This window comes from Harpia harpyja, chromosome 8 (genome assembly GCF_026419915.1).
Source record: "Harpia harpyja isolate bHarHar1 chromosome 8, bHarHar1 primary haplotype, whole genome shotgun sequence".
NCBI classification, from domain to species: domain Eukaryota; kingdom Metazoa; phylum Chordata; class Aves; order Accipitriformes; family Accipitridae; genus Harpia; species Harpia harpyja.
Genome location: NC_068947.1, coordinates 18,137,924 through 18,156,361, shown reverse-complemented (window position 1 = coordinate 18,156,361; position 18,438 = coordinate 18,137,924). Strand labels below are relative to the sequence as shown.

Below are 18,438 nucleotides of genomic sequence, written 5' to 3'. Positions count from 1 at the left end.
GAACAACTATGCCTCTGTGTGCAATCTGGGCATAAAGTGGGACGTGAACTCAAAACTGTCCTGGTCATGCCCTGCTGACTTCCCACAAGCTGACATCAGGGCAAACAATACAGCATGAACCAGAAGGCAGAAATCCTGAGGTAACAATAGGACATGTAATCCTGATCTCCTTATACTGTACAGCTTGTCATAGCCTTATTGTCTAATGAAATATAGCAGTATTGCAGCTCTCCATCAAACTGAATAAGCAGAACTTGCTATGAATATTTAAATGATCACAGCCAACTAGGAAGGTGCTTTCCTTGGTGGTCATGCTGTTTCAGAGCATCAAGGACACTAAGAGATTATAGAGATACAAAGGAGAGCATGAGTCTGGTAAGAACTTTGTTTTTCCTAGTTTTACAGTTGGGTGTATGCAGGTGAATAGCTACGTATGAATAGCTACCCTAGCAGGTCTTGTGTATTCACATCAGAAGTTCCCAGGGACAGCTTTCTCCCCTGGTTTGCATATGAGTGAGCGCAATGGCACTGCCCAAACAAGCAACATTTTTTTGAAATGCTAGAGATAGCATACAGAATGCATTTCTCTTCAGGATGTTAGGATGTGTCAAAATTTTCCCTGCAATCATCTGCGATAAAGCCTATTTCATATCACTTCGAACTCCACGCAGTACATAAGATACATTATCTTATATTGCAAAAAGATGGCAACCCTTCACCCTGCAAAACTGAATGGAGTCACACTGTCCATGTAATTGCTCCTATTCTTCCCTTTGCTTCTGGGGGGACTGGTAGGGAGGAAATACTAATTTCCTGGCTTGATGATACCTTTCATTTATCTCTAAATTACATCTCAAAAGCCAGAGTTGCTGTAGATGATGGAAATTAAGAGAAAGGGCATTTTTCCAATTTAAAAATGCTATTACCTGTCCACATGTACAATATCTTTCCCTGCAGGTTATAAATTGTATACCTGCTCTGCAAGTTTTTATTTCCTGTTATGTTCTTTACTCCACGCAGAACGTTATTAGAGAAATGAGGCAGCATTATATACATTTGACAACAGTAGAGATGAATGATGTTAGCTGGATGGCATCATGACAGAGAATTGTCACTCATCTCTAGAGCTGCCCGGGAGTGGTTTGTCACACGGATGAGTACAACATTGGTTCATGGGGCAAATGTACTTCTGTGAAGAAGTGGGTAAAAGGAAGTCTGTTTTGGGGATACTGCTTTAGCATTTGCATTGTGAAATAAAGCAGTAATGGGATTGGTTCACATCTGCTAGAACAGCATTTCGAAGCGTGCTGTAGAAGCCCCTGTATCATTGTGGTTGTTCACTTACTGTCATCATGCCATCGAGGAGGCCAGTCTCTGGTTTCGGTGGCGCCTGCAGACGCTCCATTGACCATTTCTCAATGACAGATGAAACTTGCGGGTTCTCGATGTTGAGCAGGCGAAACCCTGTCATATTTACTCCGCTGTATCTGTAGGGTTCCAGGTCTAATGCAAATAGATCCTAAATCACCATTAAGAAAACAAACAAAACCAGATGTAGTATTTTTAAAGCAAAGTGTTCAGAAGGTACAATTAGGCCAAAACTGTATTTGATTTTTCAATCCAAAGCTCAAGTGCTGGGTTTTTTTGGCCTGTGAATGCTCTGCTTGCCCTCAAAGCCTAGTCATGACCACTTCAGTTATAAATCTGAATAAACCAAATTTGTGTGAAATTTATGACAAACCACATATCTGCTTTTTGGAACGTAAAAAATCAGTTCCCCACAACACCACTATTTTGCAACCAACCTGCACAGCAGTATCTAATTTTAATTTATAGCAGTCCTCTAACAGTGTTACAGCTCTGACAAACCAACACGAGGAATTAGCTGGCCAATGTCAAGCTTATTTCTCAACTCAGGGAAGGAAAATTCCAAGAGATGTCGAGAGCGATACACTTTTACTACTTATAAAGCCTATTTTTCTCCTGCCTTGTCTCCTTCAGGTGACTTGCTGCCACTATGTCTGATGGACGTGTCAGGCCAGTGCACAGTAAGTCCATGCACTTCAGTGCTTGGTGTTTACAGGGCAGGAAAATAATGGATATTCTAAGTGATATAATTGTGTGGCACACTCCACAGCTGTATTTATCAGACAGTGGGAATATGATAACTGCTTCTCAAAGCCTGAAAGCTGTTTTTCAAAACAACTTTTTACTGATCCCGACAGGTCAGTAAAATGACAAATGTGTTGGTCATGGTTTAATACCACAGTAGCCATCAAAATGTCAACATTTACAATACCACAATGCCAAGATACCACCAGCACTGCTTACTGCTTGTTCTAATATGTGTTCTATACCATCTCATGCATATTGTTGTTGGTGGTTACTATTTTATGTTAGATTGTTTATTGTATTTTTTATTGTTTAAAACTGTAAGTTCCACAGTAAATCCTAAATTTTCACATTTTTCTTTATGTTAAAATGGCCTCAAAGAGAAGAGAACTATTTCAAGCTACTACTTCAAGTTCCAAACAGCTAGAGAGTAATTTCTGACTAATGAATTGACTATTGGATCCAAAATGATTTTTCACTTCCACATAAAAATTTATATGGAAAGGAAATAAAGAATAAGCTGACACACATGATATAATCCAGCCCTCTAGGACTGTTCTAGCAATAATGGTTCTTTGCTGTCTTTCTAGTCTACAATGCAAATAGACCTTAAGTATGGATTGAGTTATATTTATATATAGCATATAAGTCAAAATATAGGAAAAATGTTCTGAAAAAAAGTATTCATAGATATGTACCATGAAAGAAAGTTTAGGGGTTTTCTTTTACTATAAAGTTTCCCAAGTTATTTTATACATAGGTGATTTTTTGTTTTTATAAGTAAATTAAACATTTTAGCGATGGACAGCACTGGCTGCAGTGCTTGACCTCGGCTCCATTGCAAAGCCATTTATTCATTATTTTGTTTCACTCTGATCCACCTGCACCAATGGCTCCTCCTTAAGCACACTACTGCAATTAATTTTCATTGTATTAAGTTGTTAGCCAGTCCCACAGACACTGCAAAACATCTTCCTTACAAAATTGTGAGTCCTGATATTACTAAGGAGTGTTAGTACTCATTCTCCAAGGGTTTCCTTGAATAATGGCAACCAAGATCTAGAAAAAGTGGAAATCTTTAGTTGTCTTTTCTGCAACAGAGAAAATTCACCCCCAAATCTTTAGTGTTCCTTACCAGTGTTGTAAAAAAGTAGTGGTAGTATTCAGTCATCATTCCCATGGAGAGAATCTGTTGAAAGAGATTAAAAGGTGAATGTACTTTACTTTGGATGCTTTCAGTGTACTGCACTGTCTTTTGAAAAGCATGGGTTAATCTGGAACAATATGTTACAGGTCATGAAAACTTGATTACAGTACAACCTACATTTTTCTTCAGGAGCAAAAAATACCCTATTGTATTTAAATTATGTTTTTATCACCTCTGCTCTGGAAAGAGATTAAAGATTGCAAAAATTCTAGGACAAGAAAAATTACTAGTGATAACAAGAAGCTGATTTTTTAAAAATGAAATTCTTTAGTCTGCAGTTTAGAAGTGTTAAAAAGGAATTTGCTAGCAGACAACAGAATTTGTAGGGAAAAGTGCTTAGGTGCAGGTTTTTTTATTCTGCGTTACCATGTGAGAACAAGACACTTGGTGAGTGCTCACTGAAGTAAACAAGAAAAACAAAAAGAAGAAAGCTTCTATAAATGCCTTTTGTTCCACCTGGGGAATGCAGGTCTGCAGGAAGCTGTCAAAACAACTGGTACGAAAGGATTTCTGGTTTGGATTAATTTTCCAGAGTCAGACCTTTTGGAGGTCTGCAAGGTAAGGATGGCATTTAAATGCATACTGACTGGCCACCGCAGGCAGAAGAGGATGAAGTTTTTCTTCTCAGCCCTCACGTTGCAGGAAACTTCTAGAGGGATGCGTTTTTTCCCTCAACCCCTTTCCAAAAATCATTGGGAATGCTTAAGTAAAACACCTCTGATGGTGTATAACAGGATGCTATGCAGTTTCAGACCAGTATCACCTACACTTGATGCTGCGTCCATGCACGCTATTACATGATGCAAGCATTTTGCCCTCTCTGGGATCTTGTGAAGAGGGGGAGGAATTATGAGCTAGGAAACTACTGAAGAACTCATTATCATGACAGTAACACAGACAAAGGTTAAATGTTTTTCAGTCTTGATCACAGGAATGTAAGCATCTGCTATTAACAGTATTTTAGGACACTTTTAGCAGTGCCTGAATAGCTGTTTGAAAGACAGGGAAAAATAGTGTGATTTGGCTTGCCAAAATTCTCTTTCATGGCAAAAGCCTCTGAAACTCAGTTCTGTGATTGTGTATGGCAATTCCTCACACAAAAAAAAGGAAAGAACCTGAACTTTCTAAGCTGCAGCAGACAATAAAAACAGCTCAGTGTTAATCACAAACAACCAATCCATTTCCAGCCACTAAAAATCAAGCCAGAAGGCAAGTATTTTATTGAACTGCTCAACTGAATTTACATGTCAAAATTGCCTTTTTTATTTCTTATTTTATTAATCCTCTTCTATTCCATTTCTTAGAGTGATTTCATTACCTGTAGAAATGAGCAATGTAGCAATCCTGGAGACTGATGTTCATTCCCTATTTACGCACAGAAAATGATATATGGTAGCATCAATGGAAACTTTTGTGTGCTGTGTTTCCCAGCTGACCTGGCTGGATTCAGCTGTGCTCCCTGGAGCCGTTGGATTCCTGTGTCTAAGGTCCCTGCTATGGGAAGGAGATGCCAGCTGGGATTTTTATGATGCAGGCCTCTTTTGAGCTGAAACTGTATTGAAATAACCCAATTGCTTCATATGCAGCACAGACCAGTCACTAGGTTATACAAATGTGGTTTGAGCCCAGGTAAACCTCTGTACGTCTAAATTTATTTGGTCTTCCACAGGAATTTTGCAGTTGGTCCATGGTGTTACATTAGCATGAACACAAGATCATACTAATAAATGTAAATAGGAGGATCCAAATACCCAGATTATCGATTCATTACAGTTTTAACTCTAGCTTGAGATAGAAGTGCTGACATCATGTCATTGCACTTCTGTTATCAGAAGATATAAATTGCAGTCTGCCTGTGTAGAAATAGTAAGACAATGGAGAACCAGGACAATGCTAAGCCATATAATGACTTAAAATACAATTTTACATTAACTAGACAGATAGATTAAGTAGAATGATTATAAAGTGTGTAGCCTGGATGTTTGGGAAGCATTACCTAGCTGTGCTGCTGCAGCTACACTGCTACTGATTATCCAGCTAGTTAACCCAAGGTAGCCCTGTTATTGCTTTCCTCACAAATCCAAAGGCAGTGGCCTGCGAGGAGTGTTTGCCTCTTGAACACGTTTTTGATTAAAACTTTTTATGAGAATATTGATTCCCAAGTAATGTGCTATAAACAGAGCTGGCAGGACACACATATACCTGTGAATAATAACGATTTCAAAAGTCATGCTACAGGATTGTCTTTGAAAACAAAACAGAACCGAGACCCCTGAAAACTAAAGGCAGTTGCATGTAAAAAGCGAGGTTCAGCCAGCAATGTTATCTGCCACAACCAAGAAACAGGTTCACGATGACAATTGCTGGAGGGGTGCCATGGATTTGCCAAGGACCCTGCACCGAAGGGCTCCATGAGAGACGCTCATTGAAATTCTCCCACAGAAGTATTGCAGCAGCCCAGGAAAGCTTAATCAACATGTTGCTTTTGTGTTTTCTCTATTAACGATTACTCATTTAAGATACCAGCTACAGGCAGCTGGAGGAGAGCTTGTAAGTGTCACACACACATTACTAATGTTCTTGTCTGGTTAAAGAATAAGAGTTGATGCTGGATCTGTCCCAGGCTGGGCCCTGATCTGCCACTGAGCTCTGCCCTCTCCCTTAGCATTGGTCACGGGATCAGCCTTAACTGGTTGTCCTCCCCTCTAACAATCATTAAGGCAATTAGTTAACAGTTATATAGCACTTAGATATTGCTATGACATGTTAGATCTGCAGATTGACCTAAATAGGGAGCTTTTTATTCATGGATTGTAAAGACTTTGTAATAACTTATTTATCGTTTAGGGTAACATGGTCACTAAGTAAAATTCCCAATGAAGGAAGACGTGATGACAGTACCAAATGCCCACTCAGGAGGATGGCATTAGAAAAACAGGAGGTGAAGACAAGTTAAATCAAAAGCAAGAGGAATGCTGAAGACCCCAAAGCACTAATGACTTGCGAGCCTTAATGACTCAGATACTCCTACTTGTGTAAATAGGAGAGTTGCACTTGTGTGTTCTCAGCAGCAAGGAGTCGTGTTTTTGCAACACAGCAGATACAGGGACTGCAGCTTCTAGGAACTACCAGGAGCGAGACAATAATAAAAGCATGCTAGGAGCAAAGACTCCTTTTAGGTTGGGACACCTCTGAAGTACCTTGCAAAGCAGCTGCACAGGCTCTTCCCACAGAGCAAGTGTCCTCCCCAATAGAGAAAATGAGCAGAGCAGCCCAGAAGAGAGAAGGGAACGCAACAAGATTGGTTTATGTGTATATAGCTGCCCATAAGAAACTAGAATGAGATTTCATTACACTTTCCTATTTAAATAACTTTGCATGTAATTATTTAAATAATTATGCATCTGATATAAATGTCCTATTTAAATAATAACAGCTTTTACTTAATGTGGAACTTAGATGAACGTAAACTAGTGAAACCACGCTAAAGTATTCTGCATTCTCCTTGCAGATCTCCTACCCTTCCTGGCCTGTATAAAATCTGTTCTTCAGCCAAACTCAGATACTGGTTGTTATGGATTATCCTGGCAAATGAGATAAGAGACTTCCATCTCTAATTATCCATTTCAAGATCAGATGTTTGGGCCTTGTCTTTTGCAGACCTGTACTTTCAGCTATGGGTCATGAACTGCAATGTGAATCTGAACAAGTACCAGTGGTCAAAATATATATGGCAGGTGGATAGAGGCTGGATAAAAATATTCTTTCTTATGTCTGTAAATCTCTTTGGGTGCCCTGTTCCTGGCTCGCATCATATCCCAGCTCCAGCCTATGTTTCCTCATCTTGTAAAAAAATCACCACCTCATTTAGAGCTAGTGTCAGTCTTCCTTCAAGGTGGGCTGAAACCAGAATGGTGCTGAAGCATATTAGCAGGAACTGCATCAAATACTTTACTTGCTTTCACTTTGCATTTTCCTCACTCATGCTATTATTTAATTTCATGACCATTAAATGAATGCATTTCATTATCCAATTAATTAGTACCACCACTGTTTTCTAAGATCAGCAAGATATGCCATAATGAATAATAGACCTTCTGCCTCCTTGCCTCTCAAGTGTTTGATATAAAAGGTTTATACTGTGTTTCCAGTGCTTCCCTGGACTCTACGTAGACAGCTTTACTTGGACATGACTTAACTCCCTGGAAATCTGCATCCCAGTCAGTCACAGCAGTGGTCCAGCTGGAGTGGTATAGAGTTCCTCCAACATGGACATGAGCCATATCAAGAAACAAGATATATTCTGTAAATACTTCGCTAGTACTGGAGTCCAGCTGGAAACATGGGCCATAGCAATAGGGCAGGATGAATGTGTTGGCCCAGGGCCCCAGTCAACTGTGGTTGGCTCCTTGTTTCCTGAAGAGATACCAGGGAGCTCGGGCAGCAGCATTACCTTTCAAACTCCAGCATGGACATCATCTCACAGTACCAAGACTGAAAGCACTCTTTTAGTTTGGAAGTCTGCTTGCATTTGCACCATGCAGTGAATCTTCCAAGGAAGGGAGGAACAACTACAAGAGCAAGTTTATGTAACTAGTTTAGCTTTCATCTAGGCAGCACAGCTAACAAGAACAGCAAAGCAGAGGTCTCAGCATAGTGCAGCTATGATGTTACACAGCCAGGGCCCCAAAAGATGGTACTCTGACTAAGAGCCTCTGCAGCTGTATCTTCCAAGCTCAGAATAAAGTTTCTGAGGCAATGGCCACATTTACTTCTATGGACAGCTACAGTTAGATTTGGGAACTGAAGTGCACTGCAAAATTTCAGGGTGAATTACCCCTGACACATGCCCATGGTCCTCACCTATGGCTCTTGCCATCTGATGCCATTCAGCAGAAACTAGGTGGCCAGAAGAGGACATCTCCCCAGCAAAACCCCTTTATAAAATGAGTAGGAGAGAGGAGAACCAGTGAGCTGAGTATCTATCTGCTTCTCACCCTGGGGACTTTGGAGATCACATTTTTAGCCTAAGAAACCACAATTGCACTTAGCTTCTGCTTTTGGCTTCTAATTCTTTACTAGATCTCTCTCTTTGTCAGAAAATTTGTCCAGACTTCATGAGTTTTAAAACTCCAGCAGTCAAGATTTTCAAGTAGACTATGGGAGTGTCAGACCAGCTGCAACTTCTTCCATCAGCTCTGCTGGTGTAGTACATCTTGTTTCAAAACCCTGCTGGCATAACCTTCTGGTTCAAGTAATTTCAAAATATCCTGATCCCTGTGGAGCTGGTCACTTCAGGCAGCAGAGCTGCCGGTTTGGGTGGTTACCTGGTACAGCCAACAGAGCTGGAAAACTCCTTTAGCTGCCACGTACCAGTCACATGAGGTTACCGACCCTCGTGAGGGAATATGGAGAGAAAAGTCAAAGTGACTATTGGAAAAGGTGGCAATTAATAATCACAATTTCCTCTTGCTCCTTCCAGATCTGGGTGATGAGAGGGCCAGGCCTTATTAAGCTGGTTGGGGAGAATGTGTGAGTTTAGGGAATAGGTTATTCAGCTGTGTGCAGACTTTGTATTTTGTTTAAATTAGGTTATTGATTCGCCTGTTCTTGTTGTGCACAAGGAAGAAGCGTGGCTCAATGGTATTTTAGTTGAAGCTATAAATAAGCAAAAGATAGTCTCATTTAAGAGAAGAAATCTGTCTTTTGTGCTGTTTTGTAAACAATACAAGGTTGAAGGAGGCAAGTGAATAGGTCACCTCCCCTAGTCCCACAGCCCGGTAATGCAGCTGGGTCAGGTGGCTCCACACTCCCAAAACCAGCTCCATATGCTGACTCTTTGAGGACAGAATTTCACAATTTCATAATCCTTTTGCTCTCAGAAAGAGCTTTGAGGCATCCCTTGCCCTCCCTTCCTGGGAAACAAGCTGTGCCACAGCTGGTGCCCCCCAAGCACTGGTGCGAGCAGCCCCTGCTTGCAGAGCCAGTGCTGCCGCTGCCAACCCTGGCAGCACAGGCTCTGCTGGGAGAAGAGCAGCTGCTTTTCTTCCCTGCCTGTGCCTTCAGCTCGGAGGCAGGCTGGTGGCTGGCAGCAGAAGTGCTGCTGGTGGTATGTCTCGCTGCCCCGTAGCAGGGAAATGTGGCTGTGGCAGGTGAGAGGTGGCCTCTTGCCTCTCTCCCAGAGGCGTGGAGGAGGTGAGGGATGCTGCCCACTTTGGCTGGGGATTGTCCAAAGGCGATGGAGCAGATCCTGGTGCAGAGGGGGCACCCTTGGGCTTGGAAGGGGGGAAATGCAGACCCTTGTGTAAAGCTTTTGGGGGGGAACCTGTGCAGGCTCAGAAGGTGAGGAGGACACAGGAACTGAGCATAAGCAATGGTGGATATGTGCCTCTGTGACCCTGCTGCAGTTTTAATCGGTAAAATACCCTCCACCACCCAACCCTCTACAAATCTCCTCTTCCTTTATTTATCTTCTCCTGCATGGGCTACTAAACATTATCATAAATACAGTAGGCAGACAAGAAATTGTTGCTTTGGGAACAGGTTTAAGTGACTGCTGGCTCTGATTCCTACTCCTGTTAGAAATCTTATATAATTTAACAATACTATGTTTTTTTCCTGTAATATCTATTGGATGATTTACAAAGTAAAAAATATTCTCTACTAACATTGCAGAGTTTCCTTAAAATAATTTCTATAATATCCTCCTTCATATCTCGTTTTCAATCAGTGTAAAATTATATAGGGGTTTCTGTGTGCAGTGATGAGAATGTGAACCATGGTACTTCATGTAGTTAACCTACAATCAGATGAGTCACACGTGAATTCAGAGCCCTCCACACCTTCCCATTTCACAGCTGCCTTTGACAGTGAGAAACTTCAACACCTGAGTTACTGCTGCCAGCATCTAGATTCAGCCACAGAACTCTCTCATATAAAAGTCATTTTCCCTTTCTTTCTAGCCTATATTTATGTTGCTTCCTTTCCCGCAGCTCTGACCCACAGGTGTACCTCTCTTAATTTTCCTGTTTTCTTCCACACTGCCATTCACCATCCTTCTCCGAGTTCTTAAGGCATTGGAGAGCATTATCTGTATCTGCAGCCTGTCAGTTGTCTCCCTGATCCATTTCCCACACAAACCGTTCTGCCACTTTGCCCTGCCTTAGTGTATCTTTTAGCACTTCCTCTTCTTCTTTTGACACTAAGGTTATTTTTCTTTTTTTTTTTTCGATTCTCAGCCTTGTATTTTTGAAGCTTTGTGCTTCCTGCAGTGTGCCAGACATCTGCACTTTCTTCTTGCACTTCCTTGAAAATTCATGTTGTCAGTCTAACTCTTCCCCCACACGTCTCATTTTGGAGCAGCTTGTTCCTGCTGTCATGTTTTAGTGCTTTTGGACAGCCCTACAGGGAGCAGAGTGAGGGGACAGCAGCTCTCCTGTCCACCCCCCTTCCCAATTAATGCTGCTTGCTACAGTGCGCTCCCCATGCATGAGAGAGCAGTTGCATGTTTGTGCACCCTTCCCTCGCTGTTCCCTCACACTCCCAACATCATGCCTGCATCTGTCCCTGCTATAGCTTAAATATATAACTTGCACCAAGAAAAACCTAAAATTTAGTACAGGCCAACTTTCCTGACAGCAATAAATCTAACTCTACCAGCTCATGGGAACTTGTATGCTGTTCTCAGCTGTGTTGTATCTGATTTAGGACACCATCCTGCACGTCTGTGTTCACAGGATCAAGATTCTCCAGTCTGGAGAGGACGGTTTCAGGCTCCTCAGACTAATGCAACCAGTAAGTTGTCTGTCTTTCTTTGGTACAGAATGCTGCTCTGTGTAATTAAATATTTCAGCAAAACATTCTGGGTTGGAAGCATAGGTTTTAACCTTTATGGGACAGCCCATATCTGTACACTGAGATCAGTGGAACCTCTCTGATGGTCTTCTGGGATCAGTGTTACCCATTAGACTGACTGCCAGTAAAACCAACAACCCCTTGTATCTACAATTGCAGCAAAAAGGAAAATACCATTCACAATGCATTACTTGCTTGGTATTACTGTCTATAGGTCAATGAATTGCAGGAGCCAGTGCTTTAGACTTTGATTGTCTAGAAATACATAGTAAGTGACAACAGTAAATTCTAATTCACACCACTCTCTGTGTGGTCCTGATAATGTCCCAGCCCGTTAACATCAGGCTTTGTGGCATTTGTCCTTGCCTTGTGTGGCTGTCCAACTCTCATGCTTAGGTCAGGGTTATGTCAACCCTTGCACAATAGCCTCTTTTCCTGTTTTAAAGTATATGTTTTTCTTCTGATACTTCCTTCGTTCCATCTTCTTGCTGTACCAGAGTTTAAAATGTAATTAGGTAGTGCCAGCAGACCAAATCCTTCTTTGTTACAGGGAAGTGAATGCAGAGTTACGCTCTTGTCTGAAGTGGATTAATGCCCTGTTGTTACTGTAGTCAGCGTTGAATCTGATGTGCAACCTCTGTGGAGGCAATAGCTCAACGTGAGCTGCTCCCTAAGCACTCCAAAATGAGCTCTTTCTTTTTTTTGTGGGAGAAGACATAAAACCCATATTGATTAAACCAGGACAAGCTAAAATAAATGCAACAATCTTCCTAGTCAAGCAGAACCTGAAGTATTAAAAAAAGAAATGCATATTTCCTTCTGCGGGATATCTACGGGCTTCTCTTCAGACATCAATACTGCTGCTGGTACTTATGGCTCTGTGAAGCCCTTAAGTCTTGTGGAGTGCTCAGATGCTGCTGCATGTTCTGTAACAACTTCCGTCCCTGGTATTAACAAGCCTGTGTCCTAATTGATAAACGCATTCATTTTTTGTGTTTCCCAGAAAATGAAAACCAGAGAGGCTGACAACTTTCAGGATACAAAATGAATGTCGTGCTTTTTCACCCCCTTCCCCTTACCTGCTTAAGGATTTCCGCTGCTGTTTCATGTGAGCAATCAAATATCACATAGAACTCCTTGCCCTTCTTCATCTCCTTGAGTAAAGGCCTGGCATCTTTATTCCCAGAGGGCAGCTGGCGGATTTTGATTTTAATGTTGTATCTAGAAGGGGCTTTGATGAGCTCTTGCAGGCGAATTAGACCTGAAAAATGATATGCAATTATACAACTAACTGTTCTGTGCAATGAGTATTTGTTGTGACTTAAACAGGGTCTCTTATCAGTCCCAAAGTATTTCACACACCCTAAGGGTAGTTGTTAGTCTCATATTTGCCACCTCCTAACTGATATTGTTATAGCTTTTCCTTTTCATGGTTATACTTGGCTTCAACATCTAAATATTCTGAAACATATTTTTAATTGGTTGACTATAGGATATGTTTGTATTGATGCTATATTGCTACGATTTACTGCAAAAAGGATATAATGTTTCTTCCCTGGTACCTAATTATTATTTTGTTATTAAACAACAAGAACATAGAATTGAAGAAACCTCCTTACTAACTTTCCTACCTAATGTCAAGCATGAGCAGGTGAGGGGTGTTAGAGGGAGAAAAATGTTCAATGGCCAGCACCTCCACTGTAGCTCACTTAGAAGCCAGTGGTTAGCCTGAGTGGCACTTACCAATAATTATTCTTAATAGCCATCCATATGGCTCTCATTGTCCTCATTTCAGCATACATTGCAATACCCTGGAGAAGAAGCCTTAAATTTTTCTCATCATCAGTTTAGAGATAAAAAGCCTGAAGGCATAGTAACTTGCGTAAGGTCACTCAGCAAGTCTGAGATCTTATAAAGAACAGAAATATTTTGAGATCCAACTCTACATCTGTAAATACAAGAACATGATTTCTAAGACTATGTCTTCAGCTGGTACAAATCTACATGGCTTATTTGAAGTTAGTGGAGCTCAACCAGTTGAAGATGTCTCCAAGTATTTAAACACAGTGCAATTCTACTAGCTAATTCAGCACTCCTATGTAATTTGTACTGCCTCCAAAACCTAAGAAAGATAGTTAAGAGTTCTTTGAGGTGTGTGATTACAGTCTCATTATCCATGAATGTAATTTACCCACAAAAAAACTCGTGATCTCCTGCTGAGTGAAAGTAAAAGGCTGCCTTAAAAATATGTGTAAAGAGAGAGAGAATGCAGGCAAGAAGCACTTCTTGAACAAAAATTGAACAAACTATTAATATGAAAAACTCATTGCTCTCCTGCTGGGAGTGGGTATATATTTGTCTTGTGTGTGAATGTCCTTGGTTGAATGGTCCAATGGTATATATAAGGCAAGATGAAGCATCGTTATTTCTACTGAGGTTGGTGAGTGATTGCTATGTTGAGAACTGTTGGCTTTCACTCAAGTACTGGCAATATGTTTTGAAAAAAAAATCTTTCCCTCCGCCTGCAATACTGGGTCTGTTCTTTGTAGGTTTTCAAGTATCAACAATCAATATAGAATATTAAGCATCATGAGTATTCAAATGTAAATTACCGCACACGCTGTGAGAACAGAGCCTGGCTGGAAGCCAGCCTGTGTAAATATGAAATAATTTGAGCTCATTATTATGAGAATGGGGCACACGCTTCCAACACTGTTATTTTTCTGGAGGACCAGGCAAAAGCCTGAATCAACTGAGTGCCAGCATAATTGATAGCACAGGGGAATAACCATCAGTGCTCTCCTTCCTCTTCCTCCTCCTCAACAAGTCCAAACCCTTGGACATGATACCACCAAGTCTTGATTTGGGACAAATCTTAAATTTGAAGTGCTTAGTCTGACTCCTGGTAGGAGTGGGGATGGCCTGGACAAGTGCAGTGCTTAGGGCAGTTGCTTTTCTCTCGCTTGGTAAGACCATCTGGAGCTCAGCCTACAACAGGCAGGAGGCATCACGGACTGCCCATGAAGCTGGGAAGGAAGTAGCGGCCACGCTGGGAAGGGGTCAAAAGTCACATATCCTGGGCATCGGCCCCCTATCTGCAAAGTGGGTGATGTGACCTGAAGAGCGACGCAGGACTGTGCTGGAGAAGGAACTTGGATAGGAAAGATGTTGTAGAGTCCGGCCAGGTAGAAGCTGCGGTGACTGAGCATGAGCTGTGGAGGGCCTGAAGAGAGTGTTAGCCAGTCCTACTGAAAGAAAAGCTCAGTTTAGGGCTTCAGAAGGGAATCTGTAAGGATGGAAACCAGACTTGTTTCAGTAACTTTCTTGGCCTACTGTCTGTATTCTGCTGACTTTTACTCAGACATGTAAACACTTTCTTTTTTTCCTTCAGAAACAGGATTGGGAACTTTCTGTACTGTTGAGAAAGTATCTTGTGGTCTGTAACATTAATGGATTCAGTAAGCCTTGGGGTTGGATTTCCTACCACAACTAGTGGTTTGATCAAGAGAAATGGTTTGCTCTGACAGTTGAGTAAAATATTAAAATATGTGACTGTCTTTGAATATTTAATATCATTTCATGATGTCTAGAACTACTGCAAGTTGTGTGTGATGTATTTAGGAGTTGAAACATGCCTAACATAAACACAGTGTTCCAACAGGCAAATAATCACACACATTGGCAGTAAGCATGGTAGTGTGTGTTGTTAGAAAGTGTTCACCTCCCCATTTCCCTTTTTTTTTTAATTAAAAAAATGTATAGTTAATTCAGCCAGACTTAAGATTGAAGAAATGCTTTTACTGCTTTGGAACAAAGTACTCCTTTCTATTAGAAAACTGTGTTAGGGTTAGCAAAGTTAGATGCCTCTTGTAACTGCAAGTTCAAAGAAAGAAAATTCAGTAAGAACTCAAATTGTTCCCTGTGCAAATTAATAGAACTGATGTGACAAAAAGATTTAGTTCCCCTCAGCCTTAAACAAATGCTGGGACAGCAGGCTAACAAGTGGGGAAAGTCAGGGATTCTTACAGAAGATGAGGAATTTGATGCAGTTGCCCTTCTCAGCACCTGGTACATTAAAATTATTGAATTCAGGGAAGATAGACCAAAAGCGGAGTCAAACCTGCACTGAAGGCAGTGTTATTCCTTTTGTTTGAGTTGTTGATAACTGAGACAAAAAGTCATGTGCCTGTTACAGATCAATGTGCCAAATAACAAAGTGCAAAAGTGGGATATTGGAAGGGTTCTGTTACAAACCACTAAATTAAACCAGAGAACATTATGTCTACCCAGTTCTAGCATGTGGAAAGATAAACCATAATTTATGGTACGTAAGTTTGGGAAATGCATGCTCAATGTATCATTCAGCCCATTGCAAGTTTTCATTAGATCATTTTTAAACTTCAGAAGACAATTTTTTGCCTTACACAAAGGCATTGCACTTGATATAAACTAACTCTTTTTCAACACCTTGATGAAAAATAAACAGGAATTAATAATTAGAATGAAGGCTGATTATGGCCTGGGGACTCTGAACATAACATGAATTATGCTTAATATGGAAAAAAGGAGCACAGTCTCAACCTGAAAAATAAATACATTTGCTTAGGAGTCTTATTTTTCCCTAGCATTGGAAAGCTATAGGCATTAATGAGACGGACGAGAATTTCAGAAAGAGAACACTATGAGATGTTTAAATAAATATTTACTCTATAGCCAGAAGCCATTAATTTACTATTAAGAAAGATGACTTTGGCTGAAAGTCCATCTTTCAATGGCACAGTAAGGACAGCAATTAGAAATAAAAATCAGCTGTAGTGTGCTTTACTATTCTTACTTATATTGAAGTCTAAGAGAGAGGGTAAAAACCTGAGCATCTCAATTGAGGAAACATGAAGGAATTATGCAAATGTATTTTAGGAACAAAATACAAGCTTTATAACTGCTGTAGGTCCCTTTGGAGGAGACAGTAAAGTTGTTTAACATGGTGCATTTGGTACCATTTAACATGATATTTGATAAGAAGCAGGATGAGTAAGTACTTCCTATTACAAATGTAATTTTTAGCACTACTGGTTGCAGGTTTTCTAGAGCTGCTTATATCAAATTTGCTTATCATTGACAGTTCTATAGAGTCCACTCAGTAGATTACTAACACTCAACAACTAATGTGATAAATATTGGAACCTTGAATGAATTCTAGAAGATTGGAAAAAAGTGTTAATATTTTGTCAATATCAGAAAGGGTATGTGAGATACCATAGAACGGCTTACCCCAGTGTAAGCACTGGACAAGCTAAGAGTAAAGCTGGTATGGTGGTAAAATGCTGAAGAATGAAAACATGGGGCTATAATTATGAGAGATGTTACGCTGTCAAGGGGAGATAGCTCTGTATCACACGAAGTGCCTTTGGTGTTACAAGTTCTGTTGACACAGATAGCTCCCTAGATGTAAAGCACTTGTCCCTGGGAGGTGTCCATCTTCATATGTGATACAACTTGTTCATGAAAAATGTGGGACTATAAAATAATCATTTGCCAGATCTCAAAAAGCAGATGTCAATGAGAAAGCCTTATTAAACAGTGGAGGTATGTGAAAGCTGGTGCTAAGCCAGTCAGACATTTGTAGTGCTCTTTTCTCTGTCTGCACTCCTAAATCATTGACTGGAAAAAAGTTACGGCTGAAAAGCATTTGGATGACAAAAACTGGCAGCATGGTAAATAGTGTTTGTGATAAGGAGGGTAGGCACAAGGGATTTGGATCATTTGGAAACATGAGCTCACTCAGATGAACTGGGTTTTTTAACATTGCTTAGTCCAGACTCTGCATTTCCATTTCCATTTCCATTGATGGATGTGTCCATGCAGCAGTGAAAACCGTAACTACAGGAGGTGAACAGCTACAGCTTGGCAAACTGGCACAGTATGTGGCCTCTGTGCTGGAGCTGGCCATGACGGCATGTGGGCTTGCAGCAGTGCTGTAGTGTAAAGGATGAAAGCAGGATTTTCCACACTTAATCTTCAAAATAGTCTGTTAATCTGGAGCAAGGCTAATCTCAACATGAATAATCTGGGTATGGATCACTGGAAATTTACTGTTACAGCTATGAGTTCATTGTTTGTTTAGGAATGAAGCTAATCTTCACATACAATTAGTCTCTAAGAAAAAAAAGGTTAATATGTTTTTTCTTCTTGTAGTGTAACAATGTCAAACATGAGAGATGAGAAATAAAAAGAGCTTGAGCTAAATGGCGTCACTCTAGCTCAAAATCCAAAGACTACTTATATCGAACAAAACTGACCTGTTTACTTTCCTGACTCCAAGTTAATAAGATGATTGATGATTAATTTACTTTCTAAATATCTCTGCAAATGAAGTCTCTTTAATATCAGTCATTTTTGTAGCTGAACACGTACACAACACTTAGTGTTTTGGAAGGTTAATTTGCTAATGGAGTAGGCTGAAAAAGACCTCTACTTGTTTATCCATGAGTATATTTTGGTATACAGTGCTAGGAGCCCAGCAGAAATCCTGCTGAGCTAGACCATCATAATGGAAATGCAAGACTGCTGCAGTAAGCCCAGCCTGACTTTGTCTTTCTCTTCTACCTCCAACCCTCTGGTGTACTCTCTGAGTCCAAAGTGAGCAGAATATTGGCACTGAGATCTGCCTCTTGGATCCAGGAGGAAACATGTGCTGCTTTTGTGCTGTCAACAGTGCAGAAAGATATACAACATTTTTAGCCTTAAAATTGAGGTTTGGCCTTTTTTTTAAGCAGAATTCTATCTTTCAGACATGTTTTTACAACATGATTTTAATATACATGCTTTTTTTTTGCATACTCCCTTTAAAGGCTTAAGCAGATGCCTGAGCTCATGGCTCATCCAGGTTTGTTTTATGCCATTATCAAAGAATCAATTTAAATGTTACTTGCACATCTGTAGAGCTCTAGAAGGTGTTATACTTCTGTGGGCAATGGGAAGAGAAAGGGGAATGCAAGTCTCAGAGTGGGGTTGACAGAGAAGTGCTTAATTTGCACCACTGACCACTAATGCACAACAGGATTTTTCAGAAATGCGTATGGTTCAGCTACACCTTTACCATAAAAGACAGTGTTGAAGGATAGTGGTGAGGGTTTACAGCAGAAAAACTGTCAGTGTAAGTCTTATTTAGTTGGCTCTACTTTCTTCATCTCTACAGGTATGATGTCTCCAAGAAAATCTTTTCTGCTGCATGGAATGTGCCCTTACCTGTAACTTTGTGCCCT

The 18,438-nt window shown here is 40.6% G+C and overlaps 1 protein-coding gene across 6 annotated transcripts in view; it reads right to left on the bottom strand.

Moving 5' to 3' along the window:
* The window catches only part of GRIK1 (glutamate ionotropic receptor kainate type subunit 1), a 174,383-nt gene that overhangs the window by 55,960 nt on the left and 99,985 nt on the right, over positions 1-18,438 (bottom strand). For all 6 annotated transcript variants that reach the window (XM_052793922.1, XM_052793924.1, XM_052793927.1 and 3 more), the window contains exons 4-6: positions 12,253-12,434; positions 3,248-3,301; positions 1,346-1,519 (exon numbers count right to left, since the gene is read on the bottom strand). In XM_052793922.1, coding sequence (XP_052649882.1) covers positions 1,346-1,519; positions 3,248-3,301; positions 12,253-12,434 — 410 coding nt within the window. The remainder of the gene's footprint in view (positions 1-1,345; positions 1,520-3,247; positions 3,302-12,252; positions 12,435-18,438) is intronic.